Raw genomic sequence first — 26,175 nt, 5'->3', positions numbered from 1 at the left:
TTTCATTCTTGGGTGCCGATAAAGGGCTGGCCATGGCATCTGGCAATGTTTCTTTTCTTTTCCACAAGGGTGCAGCATTTACCTTCTGTCCAGAAAGCAATATGTATTGCATTGTATTTTGGACCGCCACCCTCATTTCAAGCTCATATAACTCCACACCCATATAATTTAGGAATTAACTCTTATTTTCTGATGAAAGATGAGAGTCTAAGGTTTCTAACCCTGTATTGAATGTTGATGTAGTCCAAAAACTCATTATTCTGTGGATCCTGGAATTTAAGTGACAATGACAAAAACCCTGGCACTGGAGTGGACACATTTTTGCACGTCTGGCAGTGAATGAGTAAATGTGTGTTTTTGTACACCATACTCTTACTTTCTAAAAAAACGACAAAACATATTTTTTATTTAATAATTTTTTGAGGGGGTGGGTTGTTTCCATTCCATTCATGTCACTTGCGTGAGACGATTTGATCGGTTTTGAAATTTGCGTGTGGTCACAGAGCAAATTTAATGTATATCTCGTGGCGCTTAACTTATTCACTGCCAGACAATGTGCAAAAATGTGTCCACTGCAGTGCCAGGGTTTGTCATTTTTCACTCAAATTGCAGTAACCACAGAATATTGAGTTTTAGTAAACATTCAATCCAGTGCTAGAAACCGTAGACTCTCTTCTTTCATCAGAAAAAAAGATTTAATTCCTAAATTATATGGGTCTCGAGTTATATGAGCTTGAAATAAGGTCGGCTATCCAAAATACAATGCAATACAGTAAAGTCGCGTTATATCGACATTGTTATCGACACACGAGCGAAACCACGAATGCCATAATGTACATACTGTATGAAAAACATTTATTATTGCAAGCGATAGATATCTGAATACAACACAATTAAATACATGGATGGAAAACAATTACTTACGTTGATAAAGTATTCTTCGGCACGTCGAACTCTTTCGCAATGGAGGATTTGCTTCTTGTAGGATTCTCCTCCACAGCCACTATTGCCTTGTACTTCGTTCCGATGTCACAATTCTGACGTTTCCCCATGGTTGAAATTGGTGTTGAACAATTGTATAGTGTATAAGAAGACTACAGTATTTTTCAGATGCTATTGCAGCTCTGCTACACTGTGCAAGACATGAAATCTGGTCACGTGACCAACGGTGTGCCCGATACAGATATCGCTAATGGTGGTAATGTATAGAAACCCTTAAAGGACAACAGACATCACTTTTTTGTTTCCTAACTGACATCAGAAAAACGTTTTATAGCATTTAAAATGCCCAAAACACGCAGTATATTTTTAGTCAAATGCAAAACACCAATAAAAATGACTTAAAGTGTCTAAAACATACTTCAAAACGCGAGTTTCAGAAGGTCTCGCCCCCTTGTTCGTGGTGTCATGCCAAGACGTCTTGCCTTGCTCGAGAATCAAAAAAATGGCTTCAGATTCGGAAAAGATGCTTTCTTGTTACTCATCCAGTTATGAATACGATTCAAATCGTTCTGAAGAGGAAAGCATACATGTTTGCAATCAATTAAATACTTTATTCCGGTCATTTTGATGCATCTGGAGAGAAATGTACTGACAAACTCTTTAGTACTCACAGTACGCAAAAAAAAGGCAGAAGATGGCGAGAAAGCTCCGTGGAAATTGTCTCCTGGGACGTTTTGTCAGCGAATGTCAAATACACTGTAGAAGTCTTGATGCAACACACAACGATTCACCATCGCGTTATTTATGTATTTTCCTTCTAATTTCGCCATCAACACGGATCAACACAAAGTTTTCAGACCAAACAAAGTCCCGCAAAATGCATTGAGGTGATGCAAGGTATGTCCTTTCTCAGTCAGGGGCGTTCCTTCAGTGATGTAAGGTGAGGACTTGTCACCAACTTAAAAACAATACTTCCGGAATATTCAGCGCGAGTCTTAAAACGTAAAATATAGCTATATGCGGTGGAATCTTTGTAAAATATGCTCAGTAGAAGTCATTTGAAGCAATTTTACAAATTATGGACACAACTTGTCCGGAGACGTCGGTTGTCCTTTCAGTAAATATCGATTCAGCTTAAGCTGCTGGCGGGAGATGAAAAGGGCACCGTAGTAACCGGATTATCGTAATAACCAGGTATCATACTAACCGGAACTAAATATAAATAAAAGACTAGAAATTTGCCGGGAAATGAAAATAGTATCGTAATAAGCACTACTATCAATATAACCGATAGCGATATAACGAGACTTTACTGTACATAGTGTATTGATGAATACAGTGCTTTAACAACAGCTGAAGCTGTAACAAAGTGCTAACATGGACAAAAACAAATGCTGCCCCCTTGTGGAAGGAAAAAAACATTGCCAGAGGTCTGACTAGCACTTTAGCAGCACCCACCACACAAAAAAACAAAACCTGAATAAATTCGGGAATGGCACCGAATGAGTTCATGATCTCTCACGGCACACCTGGTTGGGAGTCACTGCATTGTGGCACACGTGACGAACGAGTGCTATATAATGCAAGCCAACTGGAATGACAAGAAAATTGCCGCCCAAAACCATATGGATTTTTCTTTCGACCAATATAGCCTTCGCTACTTCACACTTGAAGCATGCGTCAATTAACACAGAGCATTATTACCTTTCTAAAGGCGTCATTTTTTCCATTGCGCTCTCGAGTCAGATCCCCCTTGGATGGTTGTGCTTTATTTCGAGGACGTTTCCATAGGAACAAGGTGTAAGATTGCCTCCGAAATGGAAAGCAATCCTTGTTTGTTACCGCGACGTTGCTTGATATCGCCGATAAGTCAAATCTGAATAAACCAATGAGGTTTAAAAAAATGAAGGTGGGTGGGGGGTGTAGGGTTGGGGAGGCGCCCACTTGTGTAAGCCATTGTGCGTGTTCACAATGCGCGGCGAGTGGGTAGGAGGTAGGGGTGGGTGGGGGGCACAGCGTGGCTTTTCCGGCTGTGAGCCTCCCTGTATATGAGGCTTGTTTTTCATCGACTGTGTCAGGAATCAAGAGGGCTAATCCCTCAGAGACTTTAGATGAAAGTTTCAAAAGAAATAATGAAAGGCACATTCGCTCGAGGCTGAATATCTGGGTGAACGTTGCGGCGCGAGCGTGCAAGAAAGAGAGAGAGAAAAAGCAAGAAGTAGAGGAGGAAGACAAGGGCCTCCTCTGCTTCCGCCCAACCCAACCAGTCAGACAATAAATCACACACACGCCGTCTGCGAGACATAAACAAATTGGCAGCTGAGCACATCAGACGCTCGGCGCAGCGTGAACGACTATAAAATGTAACATTTCTGTAGCTTCTACCAAGAGAAAGATCTCCAAAAGTCCATAAAAGTCAGTCGAGCCTCTAAATTGTGTTTTTTTTCCTTTAAATGACTTAATTAAGTATCTTTCAGCTTTGTTAAAGCTAATCGGAGCATTTCTCACCCACTCTGATCAAATTCAACAAAGACCCGATGATCGAAAGTGTGCATTGATAATCTTTTAAACAATTTGAGTTTCATCGATCCCATTTGTCAAATGGGTCGCATGATGGATGCCTCGAAAAGGTTAGCCTGAATGATTATCCTGCGGCAGAGGGTGTTTTAATACATTATTTCATCCCCAATCCGCTCAGTGATTTCGATAATCATCAATGAATTTCCGTATTTTCTGAAACTTCGACAGTGCTTCCGCTGGGAAGAATGACAAAAAGAGCGTTGATGCTGTCAAAATGCCGACCACCCATTTTTACAGATGACTGATAAGCAAACGACATATTCCATTTGAAACGAATGATACCATTGGTGGATGGGGCGGGTCTCAAAATTGGAGGAGCATAAAGAATTTAATTTCCCACACCCATTCAGAATAAGAATCAGAATCATCTTTTTTGGCCAAGTACGTAGAACACACAAGGAATTTGTCTCCGGCGTAAAACGCTGCACTAGCATCATCATAAAAAAATTGCAAAGAGGCATTATACAGTTATATTTGGGTTACTGTTTAGAGCAGCGGTTGGGAACCTTTTTGACTAAGAGAGCCATAAAAGTCAAATATTTAGAAATGCTTTTCAGTGACACACACACACACACACACACGCACGCACGCACGCACGCACACACAGACATACACACACACCCGCACACACACGCACACACACGCACGCACACGCACGCGATTTCAACAAAATGTCAGAATACATTATTTAAAATAACTTTGTGATAATACTCACCATTAATATGAATAGTTTTGTGTTCCTCATGATTGGTAAAAAAAAGTCAACTTGCTGGGTCCATAGGCGAAGCTACTGCTAGCTAGCCAGCACACTGCTCATGAGCTTGCGCACTTGCTTTCTGCTGTCTCTCACAGAATTATATTAATAATAATAATAATAATGATAATAATAATACATTTCATTTCTAAGCGCCTTTCAAAACTGTCAAGGACACTTTACAGTCACAGGATATTTTTTCTGCGGGGCCGGGGCCAGATTTGGCCCCGGGCCTTGACTTGGACACCAGTAAAATATACTCTGAACAAATACAACAAAGCTCAGTCTCCGGCTCCTGATATGCTTTTGACCATCTGGCAAACTTATTTTTAAGGTAGAAAACAAGAAGTAGTCAGAGAGCCATCGCATGACTTTAAGTTGATAATTAGTGGCAGGTGAAAGCAGCTTCCAGTTGACTTTCGAGTGTTTGGTAAACAGATCACTTCCTCTTTTGCAGCAAGCAGATGATCCGCATGGTCTATCTCGTGCATGTGTGTGTGTGTGTGTGTGTGTATGTCTGTGTGTGTAGACGCCTCAAATGACCAGATTAGAATGCCATACAGTTCGCTAGGCGTGTGCAACCAACGGACAACTCTCTTAATAGTGCTGCTGGAGAAATGCCTCTGCATTTTAAAACTCATACATATGTATTTTTTCCCCCCGCTGCAGCACATTAAAATTATTTGTTTGAAAGCACAGTCAGGGTGGGCTTTACTCTTGCCATGGCTAATGTGGGAAAGATTTTGAAAAATTTTGTGACTAAAATAATCAAATAAAATAAATACAATTAAACCAAAATAAAAATGAAAAGGTCATTGGATTAAGTTTACATCTCGATGAGTCCCAAAGATCAAACTGACCCATCTGTGTAACACTCCTGCTTCTATCCAGGCGAATTAGACCCGTCGAATTTGGCCAAAGTAAGGAAGTCTGGTACTCTCTCAAAATGGCTGTTTCCAACCAAAATGGCAGACTTCCTGTAACAAAGGTCATGACTTTTTGGTGCAGATTAGAATCACTGAAACTGATAATTGGGATAAATAAAAAGGAAAAAATATATCAGTTTCAACATTTGACATAAAAGTCCGAAAAAGCTGAAGAGACCTCAAATTAACTCATTCACTGCCATTCCCAAATTTATTCGGGAATTGAAAAGCATGACATGGAGCGCCATTCCCGAATTTGTTTGGGTTTTGTTTTTGTTGTTGTTTTTTTTTTTGCGAGAATGTGCGTTTCAAGCATCGGTCAGACCTCTGGCAATGTTTTTCCCTCCCACGAAGGGGCAGCATTTAACTTTTGTGCAGCCGCCCCCATTTCAAGCTCAGATAACAACAGACCCACATAACTTAGGAATTAACCATTTTTTTCAGTTGAAAGGTGAGAGGCTAGAGTTTCTTATGCTGCATTGAATGTTTATGTAGTCCTAAAACGCAATATTCTGTGGGTTCTGTAATTTCAGTGGAAATGACAAAAACCCTGGCACTGGAGTGGACACATTTTTTTTCACATCATCTGGCAGTGAATTAGTTACCCTTTCAGGCACAGCGGCCAAGACAGTGGACAGCCTATCATGTTATTGGGTTACGGCTTAAATGTTTCGTATGTTCTGTATTATATACTCTAGATACAGTATACTGGACCCTCCGCACCCTGCCCACCACCTTTTCCTAATTCTCCCCTCAGGCAGGCGCTACCGATCCATGCACACCAAATCCAGCCGTCATTTAAACAGCTTCTTCCCCCAAGCGGGTGGGTTCTGCAATTTGAGTGAAAATGACAAAAACCCTGGCACTGGAAAGAACACATTTTTGCACATCGTCTGGCAGTCAATGAGTTAAACAGGAAGCCGGCCAGTTTGGTTTTAAGCAGCCTGATTTAATTCAACACGTCACACTCAACACAAAATGTCAACTCAGATCCCCCGCTGCTGATGAAATCGTTCATTTATGGTTTCGTTGTGTTGCCTTGTCTAGATTAACACATTTTATCTGAAGGATTGGAGCTACTTTGTCGATTTTCAACCTGTAGTCAGCGTTGTGACTCGGTTGAGCAGCATCAATATCGAGTGCGTATCTTCGCGATAAACAAGAGGAGCTCACACCGACGATACAGTGGGATTAAGCATGAATCAAGAGCAGGTGATTAGTCATCCCGAACGAAACACAAAATTTGGCACAGACGGCGGGAAAAGACAAACAATGGAGCAATGAAATGTAAAATATCATCAGCGTTGCACCGGTTGTGGCGGCGAAGGCAGATGTTTGCTGTTGCGCACCTGATTTAGCCAGCAGAGACTTTTTCTTTCGCAGCCTGTTTTTTTATTTTTATTTTCTCTGTAGCGCTGGGATTTACTTCCCCACGTTGCTGTGTAACATGTCAGAAAGAGACAAGAGGGGTTCTGTGTTTATCGCCACCTTCAAACAAGTCGGGAATAAAAAAAAACTGAAAACTAACTACAAAAACACATTGGGCTTCTATTCCCCTAGGTGCATTTATCCCCAACATGACTCCCATTTTCCCACTTCACTCTTGAGCGGGAAAAGCAGTGAAGATGCATCTCGTGTCCTTGTAGTACAGTGGTCGGGAACTTATGGCTCGCGAGCCATATATGGCTCTTTTGATGATTGCGTATGGATCGCCGATAAAACTAAATACATATTATCACTTTTTCGCCGTTCATTTCCTGTTGGGGCTGCAGTTGGCGGAAAGCGCAATTTTGATTGGATGATACTGGCCGTCATGTTGACACAGGTAAACGCCCCTTTAAATGAACCCGACGAGTAAAAAAAAAAAAAAAAAAAACCACGAGTACGCTCCAGCTTGAATACATCGGAGGATTCGCGATTCTAATTTGCAAATCAAACAATAACATCGATGAAACAGTCGAATGTCAGTGATATTTTAACAAGCCCCATGTTAATGTTAGCATCAATCTACTTCTGTGAGAAGTATATTGCAGATAGCAAGTGTTGAAGCTAATGAGCTATGTGGAGGCTAGCTAGCAGTAACTTCACGTATGGACCCAGGAGGTTCACTTTCATTCCGATCGTTTGGCTGGATTTTTACCAATCATGAGGAACGGAAAACCATTCATGTAAACGGTGAGTACTATCACAAAGTTATTTTAAATAATACATTCTGACATTTTGTTAAAAAGTGGCCGCACGTGCGTGCGTGTTTGCGCATGTGTGTGTGTGCGTGTGCTCGCATGTGTGTGTGCGTCACTGAAAATCATTTCTAAATATTTGACTTTTATGGCTCTCTTAGTCAAAAAGGTTCCCGACCCCTGTTGTAGACTTTTTGACATTGGATAACATTTCAAGTCCAGAAGTAATTTCATACTGGTTACGAAAAAACACATTATTCATTCATTCATTCATTCATTCATTGCATGTGTTATACTCTGCCCCCATTAAGGTCCCCACCCCCAGACGTCAAACTGTTTTTTTATCTGAACACGGCCACCATTTAAAAGGCACCCTCTCATCCGTGAAGAGTGGAAATACTTTGGAGGAGATGCCTTGAAAGGAAAGCTGTTCATCAAAAAGTCAGCTACATATAGAAGGTGAAGAACTATTTTTGCTAACCGATGGGTTCAACCTCACGCTGTGCCATTTTCAAATGATCAATAGTGCACAATGTCTCCTGTCAGATTTGGGGTTTTGTCTGTGTAGACTTCCATTTGGAAAAGCCAATGGGCGTAACCAACATGGAAACCAGAGATCCTAGCTTGTATGGATGAAAAACAATTCATATTAACTCATTCACTGCCAGACGATGTGCAAAAAATGTGTCCACTCCAGTGCCAGTGTTTTCACAGGATATGGCGTTTAGGACTACATAAACATTCAATGCAGCATAAGAAACCTTCCATCAGAAAAAAACAGTTAATTCTTAAATGATATCGGTCTGGAGTTATATGAGCTTGAAATGATGCCGGCTGTCCAAAATACAATGCAATGCATACATATTGGTTTATATAGCGCTTTAACAACCGCTGAAGCTGGAACAAAGCACTAACATGGAAAAAAAGGGAAATCCTTCCCCCTTCTGGAAGGGAAAAACATTGTCCGAGGCCACGGTCAGCGCTTTATCGGCACCCTCCGCAAGAAAAACCAAAACCCGAACTAATTCGGGAATGACGCTCCACGTCACACTTCAATTCCAGAATACATTTGTGAATGGCAGTGAATGAGTTAAAAAAACAGACCAAATCACTACCCAGACCTAGACCCAAGAGTGCACGTATTTTATCAACTGAAAATGGGAGAACGGCCGTTTGTTCATTGGCAGTGGGGCGTATCAAATTGAGCCCTATGAACTCTACCTTGCAACAACAAACAGTCGAGCAATTGCCTTTATCACCATTTTCTGTCAATTGAAACCGACTGGTGTTTTTGTTTTCTAGCAAAAAATAAAGGAATTGGCCTGACAGTTCCAATACTTCTGAATTTCGTTTGCCCTTCAGCTACGTTTACCCAATCGCCGACGCGGACACGAGTATCTGTCATCATCCCTTAATTAGGCATTGATTCATTTAGCATGCAAAGCTTAAAACCCCCGCATCCTTCCCCATGCCTCTTCCACAACCCACTCCCCTTTCCAGTCACAAGCAGGCCGTCGCTAATGATCTCGGCAAGCTGCGCCAATCCATCGCAGCGCTGCATCAAGTGCGCATTAATCCTGCTGTTGATCCACTTGATGGATAACCCCGGAGCGAGATTGCGCAAGAGCCACACCTGGGAACATCTGTAGGGCCACTAGAAGAGTGGATGTTACCCCCACCTGCCAAAGTTCGACCCCAGTTGCGGTGTCCTCAAACGCCATCGCTTGGGGGATGTTCGCCAAAAGAATGTTCGCCATTCAACCTCTACTTGATCGCATGCCTTATACTGTAGTTGGAAAAAAAAGTAGAGCAAAGCAACTCAAGAAAAAAATGCAGCTTCTGATGACAAAGCGTTTTCCAGAAGAGCGTCTCTACAGCTGCAGTAATTGGGGCCCATTAGGAAGGAAAGAGCGCACAGTTGGTCGTTGGTTGCGGCAAGTCAAACATCAACACCCAAAAGATGGTTCAACACAACAGACGGAGAATGAATTATACAATAATAATAATAATACATTTCCTAAATATGTGGAAAACATGCTTCTCAAACTAATTTAAGAAGTCAAGGAAGAACACTTAGAGCTACAAAAAAAAAATCCATGTTTGGTACATTCGTAATGGTACATCATTAAATATTGCTATTCATAATGTCACATTCTGCAATCACAAACAATTTATTTATGTATTTATTTATATATGTATGTATGTATTAATTTATTCATTTATATATGTATGTATGTATGTATGTATGTATGTATGTATGTATTAATGTATGTATGCATGTATGTATGTATTAATGTATGTATGCATGTAATAATTTATTTATTTTGGGCTTTGTTCGAAATCTAACAATGGAAAGCTAAACAAGACCCATCGATGTAATTTTTAAAATTACATTAACTCATTCACTGCCATTCACAAATTTATTCGGGAATTGAAAATATGACGTTGAGCGCTATTCCCGAATTTGTATACAATATGTATGTATTGCATTCTATTTTGGACAGCCACCCTCATTTGAAGCTCATATAACTCCAGCCCCATATAATTTAGGAATTAACTATTTTTTTCTGATGAAAGAACAGAGTGTAAGGTTTCTTACACTGCATTGAATACTTATCTTACTTACACATCTGGCAGTGAATCCGTTACTGTTCAGTTTTAAAATGTATTTTTAAAATGTCTATTTATATTTTTATTTTAAGGAAAATTTAAAAATCAGGAGAGATAAAACATCTCTTTCCTTGACATTGTGGCCTTTGTCGAAACTGATATGTTACTTTTTTACAATGTCCATGAATGATGACACAATGTTGGTGGGGGGTAGACTTTAAGAGTGGAGTACTGTCAACTCTGGTTAAGATCTTGATTGATTGAAAATTTACGGGCTTGTCAGGTGGAACAAAGAGGCAGACCAGCAACAGGGGGTACGAATGTCGATGATGCAATGAATGGATGGGGTGTGGGGAGGGTTGCATTTTGAGCTACCAAAAAAAAAAAAGCACCAGCTTCTGCCATTCCGAAATGCCTGGGGGGGCGGGTGGATACAGGGACGATGTATATTTACCAATTTTTATCATTAGCTAATTTGTCTCATACAAAGCATTTAAAGTGAATTCAGAGTTTTGTTTCTAAAAGATACACGTTTGAAGACAATTGCTGAAAATACACAAAATTCAAGTGTGAAATATTTTTTGATCAAATCAATTGTCAACGGTCATCCACGTCCGATTATAAAGTTAGCATCCGAAAGGTCAGCAGGAAATGGGACAAAGCCCAAAGGAATCAAGTTGAGGGCAAGTTTGCAACTATATATAATACACATCCATCACTTTTATCATCTAATTAGCGGTTCGCGCGGCAGGCCGGCCAACACTGCGCGGAAGCGGGATTATTGATTGGCGGAAAGAACGGGTATCCATCACCCCACCTCCACGGCTCGGACGGCGCGGCACGGTGGTCACGGCGATGGGTAGGAGTCACGAAGGTGACATTTGAAAAGTTAAGTGACAGCAATTGCGACGACGAGAACAGCAAAACCGACAGCCCGCTAATTGAATAGCAACTTCTGAGGTACACCTGAACAATATAATGAGATCTAACAGTTTCGCTGTACAATAAAAATAAAATGTCAATTTTGCATTGATCTCATGCATTCTTCATATTGCAAGTCACCTCCCATTAAATAACTTTCCATGTTCCACTTACGACCCAGGCTAAACTTAAATCCTACGCCACTCAGTCGACACATATCAACATATTTCCATTGAACTCGTTACGTCTTTCCTATTCGACACGGCTATGGCATCTTTTGGCATCTTTGATCATCAGGAATAGAAAGTGCACTAAACTTGTGAATACAGTTGCTTAGTTTTGCAGTGAATACCGCGACGTGACAGTGAACAGCCTGTGGCCTCTCTACCAAAGAATACTTCACTCTCTGCCGAACGTCTGCTTGTTGTGAAGTGCATTGAGAATGACTGCCAACGGCTCCGAACGCATGCCCGCACGTCAAAGCCCAATCGCTCGTATCTCAAGGCCCCGCGGTGATCAATAATTGATTGTGTAGCTCCTCAAAAAAAAGGGTTATCTCGTCAGTGCGTCATTCATTTCTCTTGGGGTGTGATGAGGTAAATCATGATCTCATTCCTCTGCCTCACTCTATTAGCAAACATCCTCTGTCAAAGAGCTGGCGGATCGGCCATAACTGCTGCTGTCAGCTTTAAACAGAGCTGCACGGTTCAATTACACTGAGGTAGAAGAACGTAACACCTCGGATGCCTCTCCATTCTCATTTCAGCCTCTGCCACAGTTCTATGCGCATGTTGACCACAGGGGTCATTTTCAGCGAGGAGAGCCGAATATCAAGATGGCAGCGTCGCACATTTCTTGTGAATATGCTGCCCAGGTACCGGCAGTCTGACATGTTTCACCGCGACAGCGCGATAAATTATGCGGGTCCACCTGAGAGGGTTTTTGACAAGAATTGGAGTCTTCAGGGGTTGTGTGGCACGCAGAATTTATGACAAATCGTGGCAGGTGATGTGCGGGGTGGCGGCTGGTGTTTAACACACAGGCCAGTCTAGCTTCATCGCCAAGTGGCAAACAAGCGCCACTTAGTTTTGGAAAAGTAGAGCATGAAATGCGCTGGCGGGGGGCATTTACCAAAATCTGAAAAGAGAAATCAGAATGACAAATGTTTGATTCTACATTAGATTAGATTTGATTAGATTAGATTATAATTGCCTTTATTAGTCTCACACTGGAGAACTTTACAATTCACAGCTGCAAAGCCATGAAAGGAAGAGGGAAGGAAAAGAAGAAAAAAAAAATACAGGAGCTGCTGTCAAGGCCGCCAATCTCTCAGCGCCATTTTTTTTTTTTTGCACCTAAGAACTATCAACCACTCATTTGACGACAGTGAGGTTAAAATCTTAGCGGAAGAAAATAGATGGTTTGAAAGGGGAGTAAAAGGAGATATTTTCATAAAACAGCAGAACCCTTCACTAAATCGCCATGGTGGCGTGAGGTTGAATTTGGATCGTGCTTACAACAGACTTCTTAGATCGTTACCACATAGGCTTAGACATGCTGATGAGGTGATACCAGAGCGAATGGGGCAATCAGGCCGTAGACCATAATCAGTCAGGACAATAGCCTCAGGGAATAGTCCACTGCTCCCCCCAACCTTAGAGCAGGGACCTATCAGAGCAGAGGTCTGGCACCGCCACCTCTGGACAGTAAGAATATTTATACAGGGCCAGAGCTACCAGCAACATTTTTGTTCGCAGACAAAGCCACTTGGATGAGAAGCGAAACGTCTGACACCTTCAATGAAGTACAGATGACGGCTGAAGAAACCTTTTCATCGATGGACCACTCCAGTACGACTGAGAGTTTACACAGACAAATCCAAAGTGACAGAGACCAATGCGGGGACCAGTTTATCATTCCAGGTGTAATATTGATTCATCACCAAATAAGATGTCGTCTTGAGTAGAATATTAATGCTCAGTTGTGCGAGTCATGATAAAAAAAAAGCTCACATGGGTCGACATGTGGACAGTCTAACTTGTTCATTAGGGACAATATGCCGCTGATCAGAAGCTAACACTTTCAAAATTCATTGAAACGACTTTCTCGAAGTTGGTGCTTTGTAAAAAACTTACTTAAAAGTACACACCGCACTCCAATCAATCGTCATTTGTAAAATTATCCTTCTCATCTGCATATTTTGGTGATTTCTTTGAGGCCCTCGAGGCACACTAACTCCCTTCTCCTTGTTAGCGCAGAAGCAAGCATTTGTTACCATGTGCTAGCTGGCTAGCTTGACAGCAAAAATCAGTCTGAGGGAAGATTCTAGTGGAGGTTTGACAGGTAAGCAGGGTGCACAGAAAGGTCCAGATCGCTCTTGGCACTGAAGTGATTTGGAAAGTAGTTTTTTTTCCTCATGACTTTATAGGTTAAAAAAAACAGACCTGACAAAATTCTCATTTTTTTGTGAGGAACCAACAGACAAGTACCTTCTACTGCATGTATTTTTTTTGTTCATCTTAAGCCATCATGTCCAAAGTGCGGCCCGCGGGCCAAATGCACGGTCAATTTTCATTCGGCCCACAGCCTTTGTCATAAAATCAATAATGTGTAGAATGAATACATTGGCCAGTAGCGCTGTTACGTGTGTACTAAGTGCTGCCATCTAGATGCTCAATTAGGAACAGAAATTAGTGTATGAGTAATTAACAGAATGCAGTATTCTAAAATGGAGATTTTCTACATTTCTAATCATTTTCCAAAATGGTGACAAACAACAAGAACAATATAATTCTGTTCAACTAATACAAAAAAAGTTAGTTAAAAAAAGTGAAGTTAAGTGAATTTTCAATGTCAATTCAATTTTGATATGCATGTTTCAAATCAACCAAACACATGCTAATTTTTGCTGAAATTAAAATATAAAAACAAATGTGAGAACTCAGAATGGCTTGCTGAAATTTACATCCATGAACTCATTCACTGCCATCTCCGAAGGTATTGCAGAATTGAAAATATGACGTTGAAATCCATTCCTGAATTTGTTCGGGTTTTGGTTTTTCATGCTTGGGTGCCAATAAAGAGGTGGCCAGACCGCTGGCAATGTTTTTCCCTTCCACAAGGGGGCAGCATTTCCTTTTTTCCCAAGTTCGCGCTTTGTTCCAGCGTCAGTTGTTCTTAAAGCTCTATATAAACCAATATGTATATATTGCATTGTATTTTGGACAGCCACCCTCATTTCACTCTCATATAACTCCAGACCCATATAATTTAGGAATTAACACTTTTTTCTTATGAAAAAAGAGAGTTGAAGGTTTCTTACGCTGCATTGAATGTTTATGTAATCCTAAAACTCAATATTCTGTGGGTTCTGCAATTTGAGTAAAAATGACAAAAACCCTGGCTCTGGAGTGGACACATTTTTGCACAGTCGAGGTAAAGAACATCCGGCAAGGTTGGCACCCCCCTACACCAAATCTGCCCCAATTGGCAAAAAGTTTAGACACCGCTCGTGTAACCTGATAACATGACAAGCGGTCCACTGTCGCTCTCCCAGAAAGGGTTAACGTCCATTTCACTCCTACTTGATGCAAGAAACATCCTCTTTAACGGTGTCCATGCAGAACTGTTGCTGCGCATCATCAAGCAGGCGTTGGAGTGCTTCGATGGGACACCAGCAGGGTGCAGACATGAGCTATTGTGCACAATCGTGAAGGGGCTTTAAAAAATAAAAATAAAATAAACTCTGGACTTATATGGGGGAGGTTGGCGGGGTTGGGCGAGGCTGCTTAATGATATTGATGTCATGGGAACAACATGTGGGGTGGTGATTGCCCCCATCCCCCAACTCAAAAGGAAGGCGTGCATTAAGACGCAAGAGAGTGAGTGAGTGAGTGAGTGAGCTCACACCGCGGACTGCGCGTGCTTCCACAGATGCCTTGGCGGCGGCAGGAAAGCGTGGATGTGCTTCGCATCTCCGCTTGTGACTTTTTTGGGGGGTTTGTTTTGCCTCCCCCCAATCTCTATCCGAAATGTCAACAATTCTAGCGCCACTGCTGGAGGAAGGATGATGACTGTGCCCAGATTATTGGGCGGATCAGCTGTTCGGCGGTGGACGAGGGAGATGCGCACTTGACCAGCATCACTTCGTCACTCTCTTTCTTTCCTTTACAACCCCCCAAACCACCTGACCCTCTTTGAGTCCACTCTCTCATTTGGAAGGACGCCAGTCTCTCCGGAACCTCGCAAGTTGGCGCCGATGATTTCCGACATTGTCAAGAATCAAATCATCAATCCCCAAAAGGGAGAGAAGGAGAAAAAAAGTGGAGAGGGGGGTTAGGTGGGACTTGGAATTTTAATGATCCCCCTTATGAATATGCAATTGGACATGTTTGACTCTGCTCGGTCCAGCTTTTTGCCTCAGTTTCTTTTTTTTTCACCAGCAGCAGCTGCAACAGGGACTGATTCTTGCTGATTTTCTCATTTTTTAATTTTTTTTTGTCCATGCAAGACCTGCAGTGGAAACATGTCTGGCCACTTCTCTGAGAGGACCCCCGTTGTCAGAGATGGCATTCTGGTCCGGCACTGTCGCCTCTAAAGTGCCCCGGAAGATCTTGTTCATGTTCACCCTCTCCCTGTCCGTCACCTACTTGTTTTACAGCTTGGTGAGCTGTTACAACTCGCTGCAATTTCCCCTGCAAGACAACTTTGCCTACCAGGCTCGCTCGGCCGGCACCGAGGAAACCACGCTGGTCAGGGACCAACTTTACCCCACCTCAGCTGGCTTCGCAGAGTCTCAGTTTGACCGCACAGCGGTCTCCATCGTGGACCGGGCGGAGGGCGGGGATCATGCCCAGACCGGCACTCAGCGGGCGTTCGCCACAGAGTCCACCGGCCTCCGGGCGGCCACGGAGGGTGACCTGCAGGTCAACTGCACTTCGGATTACGGGGAGAGGAAGCTGCCGCAAGCCATCATTATCGGGGTGAAGAAAGGGGGCACACGAGCTTTACTGGAGGCGCTCAGGGTGCACCCGGACGTCCGGGCCGTCGGCAACGAGCCGCACTTCTTCGACAGGAACTACGAGAAGGGTCTGGACTGGTATCGGTAAGTTGTACCCCGGACCCCTGAGGCTACATCGGTGGCGACTCAAGGGCTTGCCAAAATGGTTCCTTGTGATGTACATTTGAGTGGAAATAGGGCAATGTCTCGGAAACTACCCCCACCTTCCTACTTAAGTACATTCATTAGTGTTGGCTGCACTGACGTGTCACGAGGGTGGTAACCTGAAAAGGTTTTCAAGTTCAGGAATGTGGCTCCTGGACAAAGTGAAATTAGACCCCAATAGTAGTCCTCAGGGACACAGTCGGAGAGCTTTGACATGGTGGGTTACGATGTCTTGGTCCCCGTAAATCACTGCTATGACACTTGACCTTTTGGACTTAAGGGGTCTTACTTAAGAGCTACTCTTCTTTGAAAAAAAGACAGAGTCTTGAGATTGTAGTTTAAGGTGTTGCTAAATTGGTGGTACCCTGAAGCATCCATCCGTTTTCAAGTCCATGGCTACGCTGGAGTCTATCACACCCGTTTTATGGGCAGTTAGTGGGGGGACCCTGAACTCGTTGCCAATCGAAGCACACATAGACAAACAAACATCGGCACTCTCACTCGCAATTTGGGACAATTAAGAGTATTCTTAATGCTTTTGGAATGTGTGAGTAAACTGGAATACCCAGAGAAAACCTACACAGGCACATGCAAAGTTACTTTGGAGTCCAATAAGAAACCCAAAGGGATATTTGAGTGTTCCTTTTGCGCCTAACTTGTCTTGTCAATAAACTGGTTGTATTTTTACACTTGACACTTATACCAGTGACTGTATTTCTGACCTGTGGTAGAAATACAAGGAGTTAGCCTGCGCTCCAGTAATTAGCCCTGAGGGATACGTTGGCGGAGGCTGTACCACGCATGCTACACCTGCAACATACCTCCACAATTTTGGACACCGGATAATTAGTCCTCTGTGGTACACGAGTGCTGATGGTACCTTTCAGCGATAAAAATAGACTCAGACCGTAGCATCGATTCTCTATGTTCGAGTGTTCTTTTTTTGGGGTCAGAACTCCAAGTGATCATGGAATATGTGCAAAGCGGGAAGGCGATGACAACATCCATTTTATTTGGCGATTGTTTGGTCCCGCACGATCAAGGAAAGAGGCTTTTAACTCATTCACAGAATTTATTCAGGAATTGAAAAGCATGACGTGGAGTTTGTTCAGGTTTTTGGTTTTTCTTGCGAGGAGGTGCGTTTCAAGCTTCGGTCAGACCTTTGGCAATGTTTTTCCCTGCCACGAAGGGGCAGCATTTTGTCCATGTTAGCGCTTTGTCCCAGCTTCAGCTGTTGTAAAAGCACTTTATAAACCAATATGTATGTATTGCATTGTATTTTGGACCGCCACCCTCATTACAAGCTCAGATAACTCCAGACCCATATAACTTAGGAATTAATTATTTTTTTCTGATGAAAGAAGAGAGTCTAAGGTTTCCTACACTGCATTGAATGTTTATGTCACCCTAAAACTCAATATTTTGTGGGTCCTGATATTTGAGTGAAATTGACAAAAACTCTGGCACTGCAGTGGAAAACATTTTTACACATCGTCTGGCGGTGAATGAGTTAAAAAAGAATAGTTGGCATCTCTTTTGAAATAATACGAGCTTATTTGCGTTGGCTGCATGTCTTTGCGTCGCAGAAAGAGGCATTGCTGCACACAGGATGATGAACATGAAGTGTCCAACGCCCACCCTGGTCCGCACACACGCATAAGATATGCAAGTATGCCTTTCCTGTGCTGTTTGGAAAAGGTTAGAGTGCATCAAATGGGAAAACAACCTCTATTAGGTTGCCGTTTCTAGTACAACCCGCGTGAAGACAGATAAGGGAGTATTGTATTGAAGTTTTTTGAGGAATCTGCTGCATGCACCACATACATGGATCTACTAGACCACAGGTGTCAAACTCATTTTTTATATCCTCTCGGGGGCTGTTATGAATTTGGGGAAGCCATTAGAATGGTTCATCCCCTCCACATGTTACATATAGAGCAAAAATATACAACATTAATGAATAACTAGTTTTCAAATTTGAAGTAAAAATAATGACTGTTATTGTGGTTTACATGGCACAATTTGAAGTTTTGGTTCGAACTTTAGCAAGCATCATAGAATTTCACAAGTTTGATTTGCTTTCCCTGACCGAATAAAATGATGTGGCGTGCCAGATTTGTCCCCCGGGCCATTACTTTGACACCCGTGTACGAGACCAATTCATTCAGTGTAATTCAGCGTCTTGCTGAAGAAATACTGCATGCATGTGGGAAATTACAATCCAATTTTTACCGGGTTGTACACGCAGCACTGGTACAGATCGTGACTCATTTGACACAAATGAAGCTTCAGACTACTTGACGTTTACTGTCAAAGTAAACATCAAACAAAGAGAATTACACCTTGTGAAATTGAAAGCTTTGCTTTTTGAGAAGCAGTTATAGTGGTCGGAAGTTGGCAAGACTGAGTAGCTGAGTAGCACCATAGACCCCTGTCCCCTCCCCAGCCCTCAAAAAGGTATCGTAAACTGTAATGTAGATTTACACGCGACAAAACAGTGATTTGAATCAAACGGTAGAAAGCGCGGTGTAATTCTTTATCCTGTACATGACGTTTAAGTTCTTATACTATATGAGCATCTGACAGCCTGTGCACTATTTTCAAAAGTTGGACTCATGTTTTTTTGACTCGAGCGTGTTTGTGTGTGCGCACGTGTTTACGCCGCCTTTCATCAGCCTCACCGCCGCTGCTGACATTGCTCCCTGACTGCGGCTTTATTAGCCAGAAAAGAAGCCTGTACATCATCTGTGTGTTTGCGAGTGAAGAAGGAAAAAAAAAAAAACAATTTGAAGGCTAACCCGTGGTCAGTCGGTCATAGCTTGCTCAGACCGGCATTCGAGTTGTAATGATGATGTCCGACCGTGGGAATTCAACATTCATTTTTTTTTTTTAATGCCACTCCTACAAATGCCCTTGCATCTGTTTGGTCTTCCTGCACTAACATGTTTTCCACTGCCCGTTTAGCCTCTGTTAAAATAACGTCTTTCATTGCGCACATGAAGAGAGGCTCATTACACACAGAGAACATGACGCGCTTATATAAATCCACGGGACTTTTAAGGCCCATCAAAGAAACAAATCCCTTTAGAGGCCTCCACATTTAAGTACAAATCTGTCTCGGTGGCGCACAGGGGTAGATGGATTTTTTTTTTGTTTTTGTTTTAGCGGGGAGGGGGCAGGGTGAGACAACGGGCATGTTCATAGCCACTCGGTAACTAGGAAGTTATTGTTTGCTTGATTGCTACTGTCTCATCTCATCTCTCATTTTCCGTACCGCTTATTCCTCATTAGGGTCGCGGGGGTTGCTGGAGCCTATCTCAGCTGTCTTCGGGCACGAGGCGGGGGACACCCTGAATTGGTTGCCAGCCAATCGCAGGGTTGATTGATTGATACTGTGCGAATCAAAAATCCTTTAGACGGAGCAAATTGCGCAGTCTTTGGTTTATGGCGGAGTATTGTTCCTAAGGTGGGGAAATTAAATTTCACTCGTTATTTTTTTTTACATTTTTTATTCCGCTCAGGCCAAAACCATCTGGTGGTATCTTGATGCCAAGCGACTATGTTGAATTGAGGGAAAGAGCTTTGTTTTGTTCAGCTATTTATGTCAGCGTAAAAAAAAGTACTTTGTCGCCATCGCTTGGCATTTACAGGCAATTCCAAATCATCTTTTATGGATTTTTGGACATCAACTTGTTTTCTGAAATGGCTTGGACCGGCGAAGAGTTCGAGGTGTGTTTTTAACCAATTCGTTGCCAGACATGCAGAAATGTGTCTACTTCAGTGCCAGGGTTTTTGTCATTGTCACTTGAATTCTAAGATCCACAGAATATTGAGTTTTAGGACTGCATACACATTCAATTCAGTGTAAGAAACATTTGACTCTCTTCTTTCATCAGAAAAAAACGTTATTTCCTAAATTCTATGGGTCTAGTGTTATATGAGCTTCAAATGAGGGTGGCTGTCCAAAATACAATGAAATACATACATAATGGTTTATATAGCGCTTTAACAACAGCTGAAGCTGGAACAAAGCGTTAACATGGAAAAAAAAAAGAAATGCTGCCCCCTTGTGGAAAAGAAAAAAGTATTGCCAGAGGCCATGGCCAGTGCTGTATCGGCACCCAAGCATGAAAAAACAAAACCCGAACAAATAACAATAAATACATTTATGAGTGGCGGTGAATGAAACAAGTACTTTTATTTGAACGGTTGTAACGAGCGTTACATTGGATTACGTCATCAAAGAAAAGAAGTTATTCCTTAGTCTGAATCACAGATGAAGATAATTTATGCAGAAAGCTTGATGGCTTGTTTGTGAAGGATGCATTTTCACGCACGTCTCCACATTTGTGGACGCCGCGGGTTAATGCGCATTTAAGGGACTCGGAATTACGATGGGTTACAGATGTTTGTAGCCATTTTGACATTGCCACTCTTCAAAAGAACTCCTCGTAAATCTGAGGCGCCAACACCTGCTCCGCATTTGGACGCCGGCGAAGAGTAAAACTGCATCATAAGAGCGCTTATCACACGGACGGCTTTTGCGGTGCAGCTTTAGCCATGATATGCCTTTAAATCAAAGGTGTCAACGTCAAGGGGGCCAAATCCAGCCACTCACCACATCATTTTACGTGACCAGCGGGAGCAAATCATGTGCGTCAACTTGATTCTTACTGAAATCTGTCCAAAAATGTCAAAATGTCATGGGTCATAAATAAAGTTCAGATTCACATTGGCCCTAGGAGGGAAGCCATAACTTCCAAGTGGCACGTGACAAAAAAATGACTTTGACACCCATTACATACAGTTCGCGTCCAAGTTGACACTTTTGACATTTGGCAGCAATAATATTCGCTCTCGATGCTTCCACTTTGATATGAAATGACTTTACCTTTTCCTGAGATTCACAAAAATTCAGAAGATTGAAAAAAAACCACATTATTTGACCTCCATTTATCAGTTTGTTAAATTATAAATAAAATGAGGGGTGATGATTCGTCATTACAATCAACGTACCGATGTATGAAATGATATCGCCCAAATAGAACAAAAAAATCATTTGGTCAAAAAATTGGTCTGATATGAATAATGTCGATCAGAAAGTGTACAATGGGTCTTTCCTGGTCTTTTTAAATTATGTTGTTCACTTGAGCTATCTAGCTGGGTCTAGCTAGCTATATTTGCTATTTATAAGCTAGTTAGCTATCTGTTAGTTATATATTAGCTAACTAGCTAGCTAACTTTCTATCTATTTCAGTTATTCCGGGTTGGCGCATGTGGCTGCCGCTGCTCACCCACTGAAAAGCTGATCCTGTGACTGTAAAGTAACCTTGAGTTTTGAAAGGCGTTTATAAAATGAAATGTATTATTATTATTAATTAAGGTGGGATACTTAAATGCTCAAGACAAAACTTGAAAGAGTCCGAGAACTGTGTGCGGTGACAAGACAGATTCAAGTTTGAACATCGAGTCAAAAAAAAACATCCTCTAATCGCAAAATAGTGTTACATTCATGAAGTTATTTTTTGAGACTCATCTGAATCTTTTTAGTGTTTCGGGCGTGACCAAACTACAGTAATCCCTCATTTTTCGCGGTTACTGGCGATCAGGACCACCCGCGATAGACGAAAATCTGCGCAGTAGAGTTACAGTATATAATAATAACGCATATGATAACACAAAAGGGGGTCCTGGAAGGGGCTGAGAAGATGCACAGCCAATCCAAGTGACTATAAATCATGAGATATCATGCTGTCATTAGGTGACGTCAGCGAAAAAAAATCAGCGATGAACTGAAACCACGATGAGTGAACCGTGACGTAGCGAGGGATCACTGTAGACTTGTAGAGTCTACAGTGTAGACCTTTTTGGCGGTGCTTACCATTAGTTTCGTGTTTATGTTTTAGGTGAAAAGGTTTCTTCAGCCGTCATCTGTACTTCTTTGAAGGTGTCGGACGTTTCGTTTCTTATCCAAAAAGCTTCGTCAGTGAACTAAAGTTGTGCTGGTAACTCTGGCCTTATATATATATCCCTAATGGACAGAGGTTACGGTGCCCGACCTCTGCTCTGATAGGTCCCTGCTCTAAGGTTAGAACATTAGCGGTAATCAGATTAGCTTCAAGGAGTAGTCAACTGCTCCCCCAACCATACTGCAGGGAACTATCAGAGCAGAGGTCAGTTACCAGCACAACTTTAGTTTTCTGACAAAGCTCTTCGGATGAGGAGCGAAACGTCCGACACCTTCAAAGAAGTACAGATGACCCCTGAAGAAACTTTTTCATCGATGGACCACTTCTGTAGGACTAAAAGCCCACTCAGACATTTATGTTTTAACTCACATGGACACATCCTCCTGTGTGTTTTGGGATTAATTAGCAACATATCTTGAATATGCACAGAAGAGTTTTAGCCAACTGATAGCTGAACCACCCACCGTCATGAGAATTACAACTCATATGCCCTCTTGTGCATGACTCAACCTATCTGTAACCGGATTTTTTTTTAATATACAGTATATAAAAGACATGACATTGTCAAATTAGCATGCGGCGCATACTGTATGACTTCCATTTTGCATGCAAGTAACGCGGGCGGCCCTTATTTTCATTTGCGGCGGATCTCCTCGCATCACCTTCAACAGTCCTCTTAGCACATAAGAATAAGGAGAAAAAAACGGTGGTTGCTGTGACATACACGGCGGGCTTGATCTCTTTGAAAAAAAAAAAAAAATACCACGTCGGGTTACCCCCCGTTGGGCCGAATACTGTTTGCATAATCGGCGCCAAGAAAGACAACCGCTCGGTAGCGTTGGTAGACATTCAAAATTTATCTGTCAGATAAATCAAGCAAGAGTGAAGTGCGAGCCAGGTTTGCGAGCTCTAATATCTTTGTGTTATTAAAATGACATTTTAACCCCCCCCCTGTGCAATAAAAGCCGAGGGGCCGAGCCTATAAATCTCTCTTACCCCAACCGCCTCCTCCGGGGCTGCATGGCGGCATTGAGAAATGACTCATCGATAGCTTCCTGCTCTGCAGCGATTAGTTCGAAAATGCATTGTTTTCATTCCAGTGTACCACTTTTTTATTGTTAAGAATACATTGGAATCTTCATGCTTTTCATTGGTTAGCATTTGAAAGTTTTATGACGGAAACTTTTGGAGTCAAAAAGGTGACTATTTTCGTTATTTTAGCTTGAAAACCCAAATTGCTCTCTTGCGTCTTTTTATGCGGTTGAAAAGTCAATGGCACACAGATGCTAAATTGTTAAGTCCCAGAAAACTTCACTTTGTGCCCCTTTTTTATGTTTTCTTTAATGTACAGTTGCTTGCTGTGCTCTGACCAAAAGTAAAGTAGGATTAGCTCCAGTCCACCAGGCACCCCAACAACGTTGGAGTGTACAGTGATACCTTGGCTTACGAATTTAATTGGCTCCCAGAAAGTGTGTAAGCCAAAAAGTGTGTATTCCACACATTAATTTCCCATAGGAAACAATTAAAATGAGAATAATCCATTCCCAGGTCCCCATAACATAATTTTCAACTAAATAAGACTACACACAATATACCTTATTTTATGTATAATGAATGTGCTATGGTATTGTGACTAAAGAAATAAACTGTACTGTATAAGAACGTCGTTTTATTTACCTTTGTGATCGTCGTTGTTGGCTTGATGGAATGGATAGCTTTTTGCATAAAGTGTCTCAAGGAGCTCTGGGTTGTACATCAGAAGTTGTGATATTACAACAGCAACAGATGCAGGCATACACACTAGAAACTTCATTAATAGCTGGTTCCCTTGCTTTTGTATGGTCTCTTAAAATTGTACAGATGGCTTGTGCGAGTTATTTGTGGAGCCTGATTGATGGGATATTTTAACCTTGCAATCTACACTATGCCTTTGAACTATCAATAAAGTTAGTATCAATAAACAAGTCCAAATTTCACAGTGTTTTCTATCCAATTTCTCACGATTTCACTTTTGTTTGTGGTTTTTTTTTCACTTTTTTTTTGTTTGAAGCTCTGTCGTCTCCCTTTCATGTGTGTGTGTGCATGTGTTTCTGTTTCTGTAACCCCTCCCCCGGCTCACTGCTGCGTATGTCCCCTCCCTCCTCTACCACAGATCTTGGCCAATCACGTGCGACTTGAATCGAAGACTGGGGTCGGGGAATAGAGGACAAAAAAAGCCGGCTGCCATTTTCAGCTTCGTTCACTTCAGAGATACAGCTCCAAGAACCGTCTCGTTCTCGAACGTCACATCACTCATTGTGGCGCCCCGTGTGTTTCCCGAAATCTAGTTCGTATGCCAAGATTATATTCTCGCGAATGTAACGTTCTTAACACAAAAAGTTTGTTAGCTAAAGCGTTCGTAAGCCGAGGTATCACTATATTTTGCCGTTGTTGTGAGCAACTTTATTGTTCCCACGTCCTTCTCATCAATCCTTGACTTCCGCTGAAGAATTTCCAATAAAAAGGAACAAGCCGTGCTCCTCTTCTGGAGTGGCGCCATTTTACCGGTCTGATTGGAACATAGTGGAACTTTTCCTCAGCAGGCCAGCAGAGCGCATTTAAGCGCAGAAAAAAGAAAGTGAGTCTATTTGCAGGGATTGGGGAGATATTACAGTCCATTCAAGCATATATTGTGCAAATACGAAATAGTGTCCACTTGCGAGCGTAATCTAAGGTCAGAAAGCGATAAAATTAATCCAAGGGTGAATTCCAGCAGCAATAGGTCTAAATCCAGTGTTTATCCAAGGCTGAGCTAAACTTTTCCTCACCTCTGCGGCTTCCCTCGCACGGGGGACCTGACTACTGCTCATCAGAAGGGCCGCAGATATGCCCTGGGTGGACGCTCGCCGTCAATTCCAGTTGGACATGCGTGCTCCCGGTTCCTTCCCGACATGGAAGGAATCTGTCGGCGCTTGATAAGGAGGTACCAGGCTGCGCTGGGACGAGCGCTGGCTGCCGTCATGGAATTCTATTTTGAATTGAGCGGCATGCCACCAGACCTGACAGAAGACTGCCTTCAGGCTCTATCCTCCATTGTATTTACCAAGCGTGGGAGGCACTCCAATATGGGCCAGAGCCATTTTGGTTTGGATTATGCTTTGGCCTTATATGTCCACTTGGGTCTCAGTCAGCCATTTTTCAATCGGTAGCTCATTTTAAAATCTTTCTCCCGATGTAAGTTTCACAAACTGACATAAAATTGGGTGCTGATATCTGTCATAACAAGATGCTCAAAATGTAACACAATGTCAGCTAGTTTGGCTTGAATCAGTCATTTCTCACTCAGTAGCACTCCCTGGAAAGTTAGGGGGGGAAAAGCAAGATCCCGATAACGATAACAAAGAGGACACAAGAAAAAGCGTCAAGCCCCTGTGGCCAGAATGTTACAGTCGAGTCAGCCATTTTGGTTTCAATTAGTCATTTTACACACGGTAGCACCGTCTACAAAGTTCGATAAAGCTAGCTCCTGACACCAAAAGATACAAAATTGGACGGACATGTCCATCATAACAAGATGAACAAAAAAGTTGGAATCACTCATGCCTCGAATTGAACAGGAAGTTTGCCATTTTGGTCAAAAGCGGCAATCGGGCTAATTCTACGACAAACACACAGGCGAAAATCAATCTTCGAGTGAACGCAACAGCATCATTCCATCACTTTGAATATCTACCATGAAATAATGACACAGAGTTCGTCTTTTAGGAGTTCGTCATCAGCAAACCGCAACATTTTCGTTCAAAATGTTGTTGACGATGCACCTTCTTGTGTAAGCAAAAAAAAAAACAAACAAAACAGAAAAAGCAAAATAGGCAACCGCACCAGAGATTTGTCACTTAATTTTGTTGAATTATTAGAATTTACACATATAATACAAATATTGTAATCATACCAATATAATGGTTAACGTAAATTTTTGTAAACTCATTCATTTCCTTATGTGTAAAAATGTGTCCACTCCAGTGCCAGGGCGTTTGTCATTGTCACTTGAATTCCAGGACCCACAGAATATTGAGTTTTAGGACTGCATAAACATTCCATACAGCGTTAGAATCGTTAGACTTCCTTCTTTCATCACAAAAAAAGAGTT

At 42.1% G+C, this 26,175-nt stretch overlaps 1 protein-coding gene and 1 long non-coding RNA gene across 3 annotated transcripts in view; one reads left to right on the top strand and one right to left on the bottom strand.

The window, feature by feature from the left end:
* Positions 1 to 26,175, bottom strand: part of LOC148885587 (uncharacterized) — a 211,235-nt gene that overhangs the window by 8,058 nt on the left and 177,002 nt on the right. The window lies entirely within an intron of this gene.
* The window catches only part of hs3st4 (heparan sulfate (glucosamine) 3-O-sulfotransferase 4), an 83,776-nt gene continuing 72,417 nt past the window's right edge, over positions 14,817 to 26,175 (top strand). For both annotated transcript variants that reach the window (XM_089019104.1, XM_089019105.1), the window contains exon 1: positions 14,817 to 16,017. In XM_089019104.1, the coding sequence (XP_088875230.1) occupies positions 15,479 to 16,017 (539 nt within the window). In that variant the 5' untranslated portion in view covers positions 14,817 to 15,478. The remainder of the gene's footprint in view (positions 16,018 to 26,175) is intronic.

The sequence above is a fragment of the Hippocampus bargibanti genome, linkage group LG17 (assembly GCF_051943395.1).
Source record: "Hippocampus bargibanti isolate YZ-2025 linkage group LG17, ASM5194339v1, whole genome shotgun sequence".
NCBI lineage: Eukaryota > Metazoa > Chordata > Actinopteri > Syngnathiformes > Syngnathidae > Hippocampus > Hippocampus bargibanti.
This window is presented reverse-complemented; position numbering and strand designations above follow the sequence as displayed.